At 36.2% G+C, this 13,089-nt stretch overlaps 1 protein-coding gene across 2 annotated transcripts; it reads right to left on the reverse strand.

Moving 5' to 3' along the window:
- Window positions 1-2,800: 2,800 nt before the first annotated feature.
- Window positions 2,801-9,160, reverse strand: LOC112028597 (protein FAR1-RELATED SEQUENCE 11). Of its 2 annotated transcripts, XM_024061306.2 has the most exons (5): window positions 8,919-9,160; window positions 6,828-7,835; window positions 5,937-6,380; window positions 4,973-5,854; window positions 2,801-3,441 (listed from the first exon to the last, which is right to left on the reverse strand). In XM_024061306.2, the coding sequence occupies exons 2-4, from the start codon at window positions 7,794-7,796 to the stop codon at window positions 4,991-4,993; spliced, it is 2,277 nt and encodes a 758-aa protein (XP_023917074.1). In that variant the 5' UTR covers window positions 7,797-7,835; window positions 8,919-9,160; the 3' UTR covers window positions 2,801-3,441; window positions 4,973-4,990. The 2 variants fall into 2 exon arrangements, with proteins under 2 accessions (XP_023917074.1, XP_023917064.1); XM_024061296.2 differs by lacking the exon at window positions 2,801-3,441 and having other exon boundaries at window positions 4,704-5,854.
- Window positions 9,161-13,089: the final 3,929 nt, after the last annotated feature.

A 13,089-nucleotide genomic window follows, 5' to 3' on the forward strand; every position in this document is an offset into this window, starting at 1 on the left:
TCTGAAAATTTTTCTAGCCCGACTTTGTTGCAACAATAAGTGGGAACCGATTAATACCACAGATCTCTATAGTCAAAGAAGACAACATTGAAATGTCAAAAAGTGAGCTCCATCATTTTCATAATCAAGCCATTCTGTTCCAAGCCCACCTTTCTTTTTAATGGTTCAGAAACTTTCAAGAATGTTGTCACTAAACCAGGTCGACCATGTTGGTCATTAGTCAGATTTATTTATATTTTTAAGTTTGTTATGAAATGGTGCTCCCATCGTATGTGGTTTTGAATCCCAATTTTACACAAACAAGCAGGCTTCAATTCATATGGTAAATAGTTTAAGTGTAGCAACAGTAGAATTATTGGCTACTCAAAATTATACCTAGTTTTGGGATCTAAAGTGATAGCTAAGAGGCAATAACATTTTTTATTGTAAGATATGGTTCAAACATTATCTGCCATTTTCCCACTATCTACTTTAAATAAATAAAAATTATCTCTAACTTTTGGAATTCCAATTATATGTCTATATAAAAATAATGCTGCTCCAATTACAACTTACTACCTTAACAAATTATGAAAATGTTGTATATCTTAACATTTTTCTTTTCATCATATGGGTTGATTATCTAATCCTATTTCTAGTCACTGCACCCTCCACATTGTTGGCAGCCAACATCCATTGGTTTACTTCCCACTTCCAAGTTAAAGTAACAAGAGGATGGCCTCAAGGTCAATATACCTTCTTGCTTGACCAAAGTTTAGTAGCTAGCCAAATGAATGGACGATTATTGTTGCTCATAGGAATAAGATATTCTTTACTTTTAAGCCTTCAAATGTGGACAGAGCGAGGCATCAAGTTGAAAAGTGCATTTTGTGGGGTGGAAGTAAAGGCAGAAGTACTATTAGCAAATTGCAAATGACAGAATTGACATATGAAGAATATTAGATGTCGGTATGTGGGTGGGATGGTTTCCCTAAATTATTGCTAAGGTATGAGCATGATAAATATGGTGAAGAATCTAGTGGTTGTGAATGCTCCAAAATTTGGTTGAAGTATTAATTTTCAACAAGCTCGACTTTAATCAAAACTAGCGGTGAACCTGCGTGCTGCAAGTGATAATTATTTTATAGTGGTTTTATTAAATTTATTTTTATAATTTAAGATATTTTAATAAAGATTAATGTATTTCGTAATCATATTTTTATTTATTATAGGAACAATCATAAATCATAAATATAAATTTTGTTGTATCAAAATGAAAACAATACAATTTTTCTCAGAAATTCAAAAGACAAGTTAATGAAAACATTCATTTTTTAATAAAAGTTATTTATAACATTTTGTGAATCATTAAAAAGAATATAAAATTTGGAAATTATTCTTTTAGTTTTAAATAAAATTTCTCAAACCTTATTTTTTCTGCCTACAATCCAAAATACCGAAAAATGTTAACTAAGAAAATTAATAAAACTTAACAATGATTAATTGGACCAATTAGGAAAACAATTTGTTGTAATTTCATCCACCCAAAACATATTATCAAATAAACAGTTATTAGCAAAATCTAAGAATTAAATTTCTATACATGCATTGTTTTAAAATAATAATAATAATTAAAATAAAATTGCAAAAGCTAAAATTTGTCACCCATCCGATTATTTTCGTTTGGTTAACTTTTTTCTAAATAAATGACATTATAATGTACTTCTAATACAACTATTAAGAGTAGTTTGTCAGCCACAAAGGATTAAAGAATAAACAAAAATTAGTAAATTCTCATAATTTAACATCTAAATTGAGAACTATAAAAAAATCATGCTATGTAATAGAAGAAATATCAATTTACAATAAATAACAAATTATCCAAATCATGCTTTGTAATAGAATAATATTATATTTTTAAATGCTATATATAATTCTTTATAACGCAATAGGATAACATTTAACAATCAAAAAGAACTCCAAATTTTTTTTAAAAAAAAAAATTAAAAACAAAACTAAATCATATTAACTCAAAGTAGAGTTTTAAAGAATATAAAAAATTATCAACCTAAAATAGATATGCAAGAAAAATAAAAAATCTACCAAAAATCGAGAGAGAGAGAGAGAGAGAGAGAGAGAGAGAGAGAGAGAGAGAGAGAGAACCTTTTTGTTGTGAGGGAAAACTATGCATAGAATGGAAGAGATAGTGAAAAATTTATAGTAAGAGAGTATGAATAAGAAAAGACAAAAATAAAGAAGATGAGAGAAAAGAGGAAGAATGATATTAATTTAGAGGGTAGTGGAGAGATGAAAAGGTAAGGAATGGAGAAAGGCTAGAGAAGTAGTGGAGAGATAAAAAGGAAAGGTAGGGAGAAAGGTTGGAGAAGTGTAAATATTAAAAAAGTAAAGGTTAAAAACAATTATAGGAAAATTGGATTAAAAAAAAAATAATAATGACGTGAACGTTGATGTGACTTAACTAGAGCATGACAATAATAAATACTACGCTTCAATTTTTAAAAATATATAGATTAGAATTAGCTTTTTTTTTTCCCCAATAGCTTATAGTTATTTTTTATTGTAAAACTTTTTAAAGCCTTTTTTTTTCCCGTCCAATTGAACATTTCAAACTGATTCATGTTAGAAAGAGATCTCTATAAAACCAAGTTGCCCTGAACATCCAAGCCAAATGATATTCTACTTGTCCTTTAAGAGGTAAAGGCCTAAATCAGACAAACTTTTCTGATCTGGAAGTAGAAAATTCACATAAAAAGTAATTAAATAGCAAAAAAAGCAAGCAGAAACGTTGACACGTTGCAGATAAATTTGTGCATGCAGTATTTAAGCACAACATGCCTGTCTCTATTTAGTTCGCCATTCAATAACATGTTCTGCAACTGTAAGAGTATCTTTGTCATGAGTCTAGTTCAGGTGTTGAGCTATATCATGCTTTTAAAGATTTGTGTTACAGGAATCCATAAAAGATAGCACCATTGACCGTGACTTGCCTCATGCACCCCAAATCAAATATTTCACTATATGTCTTTTCAGAATGCCAGTGCAAACCGCAGAAATTGAATCTGATACAGTGTAGCATTACAACTATAAAGATCTCTTTTCCACAAATCAAATACAACGTACTGCACTGCACAAGGGAATAGCAATCTTCTCTGGAAACTCTTAAGGAAAGATGGATGGTTTCTTGGATGCATCTTTGATTTCTTAAAAGACAAGACAGCACAAACTTATTCCAAGAGCAAGAATTTTTTTGGGGATTCTTTCTGAAACACAAAAAGATGACTCCTTCTCCACCCACTTGCTTCTAACATATTCTTTTGGTTGCCCCCCATTAAAACTCGCACTTTTACCATAAAAGCCTTTTCTAAGAGTTCCTTCCTCGTTGCAGTTCTTCAACTTGTAAAAAATGGCTTCTGAAAAGGCCGATGCCAATGATCTTGATGCCTGCACCAGCAGCAACCAAGCAAAAACATCAGACAAAAAGCCTAACACAAAAGGCACAACCAACACCAATTTAGGGAAAGCATTGGCACAGAGAGCACTTTCTGGGTCGCAGAATCATCGTGTTGGGAGAAGAAAATTTGCAAACAGCAGTGCTAAATCGCTGCCAAGCAGGCTAAGCAAAGTTTCTTTGGCTGAAGATTCAGTTGACTAAGGTATAGCTTTTGCACCATTTTGAATATAAAAATCTGTGTTTGTCCTCAAAGACCACAAAATGCAAAAGTTTGGTCCTTTACTGTTGTGATGTATAAGAAGTAATGAATTGCAGAAATTTTACATGTATGTAAGCAGGTATAACTTCAATAAAGATATATTTTTGTACACTTGTCAGAGAAACAACAGGCAGAACCATATTTGACAGCTCAATTAAAGCATGAAGTTTGTAAGGATTTAGAAAAGAGCTGTAACTTTAGTGTTATGGAAAATTGCCATGTAAAGTATTGATATATCATATTCCCATTTCATACATGTATAACAATTTCTGCCATTTAGTGTCAAGGTAAATTGCCATGTCCGTCCCATTCAACACAAAACCCGACCAAATGCACTTACAAGGAATTGGGACTCGAGCAAATATGGGATGCAATGCCATGAAGATGTTATCAAGAAAGAGTATAGACACAGATTAGATAAAAAATATATAAAAAAAACCATTCTATCTGCAGTAATTTGAACTTATACATGACAACAATTAAAATATTAGAACAAATGGAAATTTTTAGTCTTCTCTAATAATCTGAACTACAGAGTCCTGGGTCCCCAATTCCTATAGCAAAGCATGGTTAAAGTGCAATTGTGTGCAACAGAGCATAAGCAAAGCAAAATACTGAGAAAACACATTACAGGTAACACCTATTACTTTCCATAGAGTAAAGTTTAATATGGAAATAACTAATATTGCGTCAACTGATGATTGCAAGAAAAACTCAATTTGTTCATGAAGGCCATGATTGCAAAAATAGAAGCAAAAATGTTTCATTTCAATATTTTATTCATTCAAGTGTAAATGTGGAAGTCGCAGTATCATGAATGTTAAGCTAAACCTTAAAGAGTTTATACATGCAATTACAATATAGCTCACATCTTTAGTAAAGAGTGACAATTTTTTTAGTATTATTGAATCTGGAATGGAGAGAGAGAGAGAGAGAGAGAGAGAGTGAGAGGAAAAAGACTAAAAAAAAAAACACCATGCAAAGGTTTTGGACATCTGTTCAAAATTAGTTGTAATATTTTTTTGCTAAGTAGTTGTAATCTGTTGGTAAATGAGCATGTCTTACTGAATGCTAGCACATCTCTTTGTGCTTGATAGTTCTATTATGTAAGGGTTGTACTGGCAGGGTAAACAGCTTCTTGCTGAGAGTGCTGTAACATATGGTGTTTGCATTAATGTAATTTTCTGATTCTTCAAAAAAAGGAAAAACGAAAGGTAATGGACGTTTACAAAGGTGATACTATTGCTTTGTACATCTAGTACCAGTTCCAGCTTGTTGAACTACAAATACCCTAGTGCATCTCCATGCAAATCATCATCTCCCATTAATGAACAGGCTGATCCATCGTGTCCAAAATGCCCACAGCAAGGCCCCGTACAATGCCTCCGCTTTCTAATGGTATCAATCCCCTCTCTTGGCCTTCTCTCTTTAAGCTTTCCCAAAGTGATATTATCATGAGGATTCCCAATTGTAAAACTCTGAACAATTCCATCAGCATCTTCCACTTCTGGTAGAATCAACGAGTCAGATGGGCAATTATACGCAATTTCATTCATGCAATGTGTTGACCTAGAAAGATCTTTAATACGTGATAACACCATGGCCATTTGCTCACAAGCAACATCAAGCCTTTCCTCCGTTTCAATTGATTCTGTTACAAGTGTTGAAGCCATGGACTCTAATAACTGAATCCTCTCAGAATGCTCCCTTGTAGTTGCAGTCCGGAAGGGGTTGGAGCAAGATGAATTGACACTACGCCAACGGGTAGGTAGATATCGATCTGGAATGTGAAAGCAGTTATTAGTTGACAGGACACGTAGGACATGTCTACAGAGTATGCCTGAAAACTCAAACTGATGGCAGCTACAGCTGATGTGCTCTTGACAAGGAATCCATATCACGTTGCACCCTCCATCTATCTGGGTATGGTGTCTAACCTGGAAACAACCTTCATCAACCAGAAGAGACGCATACTGCGGAGCCAACACAAGCTCCTCTTGGAGTTTACTAAAGGCATAGGGAGTAAGAAGAGTGGCAGCATGAGATTCAATTGGTGAACCTGTCTTCAGGCTGACTTTCTGCAATTTCCGTTGCATCTTTTGCTTTGCTCCAACCCGGTCATTGAAATCAACAATATCAGCTACCTGAGGTGGGGAAAAAAAGTTTAATGAGCTAGGCTTATTAAATAATTAAAGAATGGAAGAAAATGAAATAAACGTTACCCACTTGCTCTACAAAATGATCCAGTTGAGACTGTGCACTCATAAACCGTTGGATGAAAGCATTAATTGACTCTAACTGACATGTACCCATCATTCCTGCAAAGAAGTACCGACGCAAGAATGACAAAGCCCAAAATGATCGTAATGCATATAAGCTGATAATATGCTTATTTGCATGAAATCCATATTTATTCACCATTTCCCTCCATCCCCCTTCAAAGTCTTCCACAAATTCCATATTATAGAGCCGATGAAACTCATCTTTCCAATCATCGTAATGTGATCCAAGCAGTATAGAAAACCAATCTGAGAACTTTGCAATGATGTGCCAAATGCAAAAGGCATGTTTGGTTTCAGGCATTTCAATAGCAATAGCATCTTTCAACCACATGTTATGGTCAGTTAATATTGTCTGTGGGGCCTTTCCTTTCATGAAGCCCAAAAACGTCTGCATTCCAGACATGAACTAAGCTTAGCAAAAACAAGTTCAATATAACCAAGAATCTTATAAGATAACATGGTGGAAATCTTTTTTTTTTTTTTGGTGGGGGGGGGGGGGAGCGGGGAATCAAATACAACTTCATTATACCACAGAAGCTGCAAAGTAATATATCAAAAAAGCATGAGATCAGACACACTCCTAAGGAAAAACCAAGCATAAATCTTTTTCTTATGTCTTCTAATTTTGTATTTTGCCCATTCAAAAGCCAGCATTAAGTTTAAATCTATTTGGAAGATAAAGGCCAAGTACATTAAATGTCTATTTTATGGCCCATTCTAAAGTTAGCCCTTTGTCAAACATTAATACTTAGGGCTTACGTGCAAAATGAGGAAATAGAGCAGGAAAAGATGATGGTCCTCAGTTTCTTCATATGTATGTCCATAAACTTCTTACCTTCAGTGTCCAGGAAAAAGAGTGCATATTTTCATCCTGTAGAAGCACACAACCGAAAAAACATGTCATTCCATGATTGTCCACTCCAAGCCAAATGCCTAATAGCATATCATAGGCATCCAGACGGTGTGTTGTGTCAAAAACCACTGCATCTCCAAATGCCTCGTACAATTGAACTGATGAAGCATAAGACCATGCAATATGCTCCAGCCTGTTATGGCAGTCTATTTTGAAGTCATACTTGAAGTTAGGATTTTCATCTTTCAGTTTCTTGCACATTGCAATAAGATCAATAGCATCACTATCTCTATCAACATTTCTAAAAGATTGTAAAAGATTTCTCACATCTATTTCTGTAAATGGTAGACAGCCCAACTTAACACCTTTCTCTAGCTCCAACAATCTTAACATTTGCCGCACCGACATTCCAGCTTTTGCAAACATGCAAATCCGACTTTTGTCATCTGGAGATATTGTACAATAGGCAGGAAGGAGACGAACTTGCTGTGGTTTTAGAAGTTCATGGTTGTGGATATTGCTAAATCCTGTAACACGCCATTCAGGGAGGTCAAAGTCTGCCCGCTTAACAATGCGTAAATATGCTTGACAACCACAGCGTGATGATTTGCGATTTCTCTGCATCTTTCCATCTTCAGACGGTTTCAACTGTGGATATCCACCACGATGGCAAGTGAAATCCCTTCTCGTAACTCCCCGACCGACCCCATCCTTGCCACGAGTTCGATGACGTCTGATTGAAAAGCCACATTGCTTTGCAAAACTGCAATAAAATTCATAAGCGGCTTCTTGAGAAACAAATCTTTGGCCTATAAATGGAACAAGGTTCACAGAAGTCTGTCGTGACAAAATTGTATTGTCGGGTGTTTCCTCTATGGTGCCAATATCATCTTGAGACAAATCTGTGCCATTTTCAGAAGATTCCATCACTATACTTGTCCCTTCTGACATTCTTTCCTCTACAGATGACTGAATTTTCGGATTAAGCACCTGTGAGGACAAACATAACAGCTTAACCCCAAAAAAAAAAAAAAAAATGCAGCTTAATAATATGATATGCAAAAAGAAAAACAACTCAGAGTCGCCTGCCACTTAAATTTCTTGTATACGTCCTAACATTCTTTGGTATCAGAAATTGATCAAGAAAGCTCTTCAATCTTTTTTTTTTAAGCACAAATTCCAATTTTCACACACTTTGGTGGCAGCAATGAATTGTGTTGTTTCAGTACACAAGCTAAAGACAAGAAGGTAGCAGCAACGTTAATGAGCTTATTATATGTTTCCTTAAAAAGTGTGCGCTACTCCCTTGACAAGTGAAACTTTTACTTCAATAGGACAACAAGAGTATGCTTTTAATGCATCTCACAAGGGACATAGAGGAAGACAAGCTTTCATAAGATATGCCCCAATGTTCAACTATTCCTCAAAAACACAGGTCCCATAATTACTTCCTAACCAATCATGTCCAACATTTGATTTCCCAAACAGAAAAAAGAACAAAGAAAGACCCAATGTTCAAATATGATTTAGGATCAAAATACACAATCAAACACAGCTGAAAACAGAACCCACTGAACTTTACATTAACAAAAACTGTATCAAAGAATGCAGCTTTGGATCTCCATCTCATTTAAATCCCAATCTCATATGGGTCTCTCACAAAATAAATCAAACCCCACAAATTCATTTCGTCTCACAATTATGATCCATCCAATTCCAACCTCCAACAAGATCCAAATTCCAATATCATATCACCAATCCCCATAAATTTTACCCTTTTAAAAAAACCCACCAAAATTTTCAAAAATAAGAGTCACAAACATGAAAAATGAGCTACATTTCCAAGTAAAAATTCATCCCCAACAACAACAAAAAAAAAAAAATCCAAAAAAAAATGTACTTTCTTTAAGAGACAGTCATACTCAGCTGGATTTGATCTCAGCACCTGAAAAACTGTATTTAGAAAAAACACGCATCCACACGCACACACAAACATGAAGAATGAGTACATTTCCTACTTAAAAAAAAAAAAAAAAAAAAATCAAAATTATTGATAGATACAGTTATGCACACCTGGGTTTGATCTGAGCAGCTGAATAACTGTATTTTTAACTGTCAAAAAACCAATGAGAGAGTGTTGGAAACTGGCGGGGAGGAGTAAGGCGCATACTAGGGAGAACGAAGAACTGTTTTCAAGGGAGGAATAGCTATCGTGCGCCGTATGGGCTCACCAGGTTATCCAGTGCCCACAAGTGATTTTCAGCCGTTGGATCTAAAAACGGGTTCTTTTGGGAAACCCGTGATTTGTGGGTAAATGAACGGCTGGCACGAACCAATAAAAAGAGACCCCTCAGCGGCGTACGTTAGACTTAACCCTAGTTTTTTGTTTTTGTTTTTGTTGTTTTTTTAATTAACTTTTTTATTAAGAATTGGGCTGGGTATGAGATCTATGTAGAACATATATTGAAGTCTAGCCCAAAGGCCCAATCAAATCATTTGGTCCGTTTTTGTTTTTGGGCTCACATTTTTTTATCATTAGAATTTGGTCTAAGGTTGATCTTTGTTTCTTAGTATAATTTTTTTGGGCTAAAATGTAAATTGTACATTCTAAATTTGACTAAAATTCATTTCAATCTTCTAATTTTATTTTATTCAATTGATTCTCTAAAGTTTCATATTTATTTAATTCAGGCTTTTAATCCAATTTTGTTAAAGAATTGCTATTAAATATGCAATTAGCTAATGAAAAAACAAATTCTTACATAAAAAAAAAATGTTTTTATTAATTTTTCTCATGTGAGAAAAATATTTTTTAATGAAATTTTTTTAATGAAATTGGACGAATGGCTTGAATTGAATAAATTTGAAACTTAGAAGATTTAATTGTGATGATATTGTAAAATGCAACCTTCAAAATCGTCCATATGGTTCGTCCTTGAAAAAAGAACAAAGGAAGGGCGCAACAAAATGGCCTCGTCCGTACCCATCAAGCCTCGTCTGTCATAAATTGAGGACGGACGAGGGAACAAAGGAAGGGCGCAACAAAATGGCCTCGTCCGTACCCATCAAGCCTCGTCTGTCATAAATTGAGGACGGACGAGGCCTCGTCCGTCCCAAATGACGGACGAGGCAAACATAGTTTGTGCCAAGGCTCGTCCGTCCTTAATTAAGGACGAACGAGGCAAATATTTTGAACTTAAACTTGGATCTTATCTATGAACCGAAACCTCCATTATTCGTGATAAAGCACCGGTCCAGATAAAGTAACTTCCATGGAAGTTATGGAAGTTACCTCCGACTTTGATGAATTCCTCGACAATAGGAACGGTTATTAGAGCAAGTAACCGTTCCATGTGCACTATATAAACGCTTCTCTGCGTAGAGGTAAGGGGTTCAGATTTTTTTTTTTTAAACAGAAAAAGAAGAAAGACTTAGAAATATTTTTCTCCATTCCAGCCCACTGACTTCACCATTGGAGGACCCTAGAACAAGTTTAGGACTTAACCTTCAAGATTGTCGAAGCCCGAAGATTTTTAACCCACTGATTTTCCAGGATTATTAAATTGAACAAAAGTAACTTTGAAGGATTGAAATGAATTTTTTAGTCAAACTTAAAAGTTGCAGTTTGTATTTTAGCTTTTTTATATAAAAAAAATATGGTAAAAATAAAATACATCTTATAGGTTTGGAGAATTTTCATTTTAGTTTAATAAATTTAAATTTTGTCATTTTAGTTTTTTAACTTTGACAGCGCTTTTACTTTAGTCATTCTTTTATTGATGCTTTCTCTCCTAAAATGATATTTTTCACATTTGAAGCATAAAAAATGATTTAAAAACAACATTGTTTTGAGAGAGTTAATGTGTTTTCAAATGGTAATGGACATGAAAGGAATAAAACAAGAGTGTTGTCAAAGTTGACGGACTAAAATGTCAATTTTAAATTTAGTGGACTAAAATAACAATTCACTGAATTTATAAGGTGTAAATTGCATTTTTGCCTAAAAATATTTTTCTCATCCCTAAAGTTTCATTAAAGTTTGTTTTTCTATCCTTATATTATTAAGAAATGGATATACTTACTATTTTTATCTTGCACGTTATCTCCACCCTCTTTATCATTTATCTTGCATGTTTAAGTAAGTGGTACTTGTAGGGACTCAGTTTGGATTGACCCTGAGTTTGGATGGGTTTTCAGCCCAACAAGCCCAAACAATAAATTTATAGAGAGTGGGTTAAAGGTTTAGGCGCTGGCCGTCGTTCATCAAGATGAACTTTCATTTATAAAAAGATACTTAGAGTTTCTATACAACTGGGAGGTTGCTCCTCGGCCATGGGCCGAGGAAGCCTTTTTCTTCTCTTTTTTCCTCCTCCTTTTTATTTTACTTGCTTTCCTTATATAGTCTTCATCTTCCTATCTCTTTATTCCATCTGTTGATCATTCATTTGCCTTCTTCTGGCCGCCGTCCCATCAGAGGCCTTATCAGTACTCGAGTGGTTCACTCTGATCAACGTTGCCCTGCCAAGGGTTATATCCCCATTAATGCGGCCAGGGGGGTTAGGTGAATGCATTAAATGCGAGGGTGAAGCTTGCTTTGAGCTTGGTCTTTCCCGAAAGTCACCCTTGTAGGCCGAGGATGAGGAGGTCTTCGCGTGGATTGGGAAAAGAGGTTTTCCCCACTTTAGCCCTGAATAGTCAGTGTTCCTCGGCATGGGCCTTGGGCCTACTACCGATGGGCCGAGGCTATCAGGCCACGGGCCCACAATAGCCCCTCAAAACCCTGCTGCACGTTCCCTCGGACGGGGAGGAGGGTTTTGATACCTGCGGGCTCTCTAGACGAGTCGCCCCACTTCGGTTCGTGTTAATGCTGGCGGCTTTTTGACTGCCCGATGCGCGTTTTTAGCGTTTCAAGACTCAATGGGTGCCCACATTAAATTTTTACGGCACCACGTTTCCCACTTTCAACGGTATGATCTCTTGCTTTTATGAACAAGCGGTTACATTTGGGGAACCTAAGGGGGAGTATAAGTACCTGTTTTGAACCGCCTGGTTTCATCATTTTCGCTCTTACAACCATTGATGCGTATGACCTAAGTCTAGTTCAACTTGCACTCTTCCTGAAGAGAATCGTCATACTTCTGTAAGTCTTCTTTTTCTAGCGACCCCAAATTTCCTTGATTTTACTCTTCCTTTTCTTCTTTTAGAACTTTTAGTCATCTTTGGGGAATGGGTAAGTTTAAGAAGTTGGTTGAGTCCGACGAGATGATGAACAAATTCATCGTCGACTATGGAATACCCAATAATGTGAGTTTGAAGTACTGTGAAGAAGGGAGTGGTACCTTAAGAGGAGAGAGGGTGAAGTTGTGATCCCAATATTCGCTTTTGTAGAAGGAGGGATGAGAATCCCTATGAGGCCGGTGACCCTCAATTATCTTAGGCATTTCCGCCTGTCTCTAACCCAGTGTGCCGCAAATGTGTTTCGGATATTAGGGTAGTAGATATCTTGAATGAGAAAATGGGGCTGAGACTAACTCACCACGATGTGAACTGGTGCTATAACCTTCATCACCTGAGGGGTAAGACGTATTATATGAAGACAAGGGACGATAGGATTCGTCTCATCCAGTGTCTTCCTGATTCCAACAGGGGGTTGACTCAAGATTTTCTTATAGTGTCGGAGAGTGGTACAACGACTTTCATTGCCCAACAGTAGGGGGGAGCCAGGTAGGACATCCGAAGTAGGAGACAATTTAGGTTTCAGTATTTTCAAGTTTTATAACTGTATATTCGATTTGGTTGACTAACCATAGGAGTTTCACTTTTCTTGCACAGATCCGCACGCCTTTGCACGTCATTTCCATCTGGTTAACAAAGCAGATTTGGAGACCGTTCTTAGGTCGGACCTTTTCTAAACGAACCAATAACCAGGTCAGAGCTGCTCATCACATCCTCGGATGCGACCCAGCTCAGAAATCATTCCCAGTCCCGAAGCACGTAAATTAGAGCTCGTGACCCTCGGCTTACGCAGATCACCTGGTGGAAGACGGTTTTTGCATTTACTGAGGGTCTTATATACTGAAGGCATTCCGCTAGCAGGTCCTTCTCAATCCCAGGCAGCTACGCGTGGCCGAGGAAGGACTATCTAGAAGGCAAGGGAGGTGGTTGAACTGAGTTCTTCTGAGGACGAATATAGTGTGTTCAACCTAGCTGATCAGTCCGAGGATCCCTCTGGTGATCTAGGAGA

This window comes from Quercus suber, unplaced genomic scaffold (assembly GCF_002906115.3).
Source record: "Quercus suber isolate HL8 unplaced genomic scaffold, Cork oak 2.0 scaffold_67, whole genome shotgun sequence".
Lineage (NCBI taxonomy): Eukaryota > Viridiplantae > Streptophyta > Magnoliopsida > Fagales > Fagaceae > Quercus > Quercus suber.

Excerpts from the sequence above, each read along its gene's own strand:
- LOC112028597 (XM_024061306.2), bottom strand. The coding sequence starts at position 7,796 with ATGTCAGAAGGGACAAGTATAGTGATGGAATCTTCTGAAAATGGCACA. Across the intron at positions 6,381-6,827 it reads CTTTTTCCTGGACACTGAAG|ACGTTTTTGGGCTTCATGAA; the intron begins GTAAGAAGTTTA and ends TCTGGAATGCAG. Across the intron at positions 5,855-5,936 it reads TGGATCATTTTGTAGAGCAA|GTAGCTGATATTGTTGATTT; the intron begins GTGGGTAACGTT and ends TCCCCACCTCAG.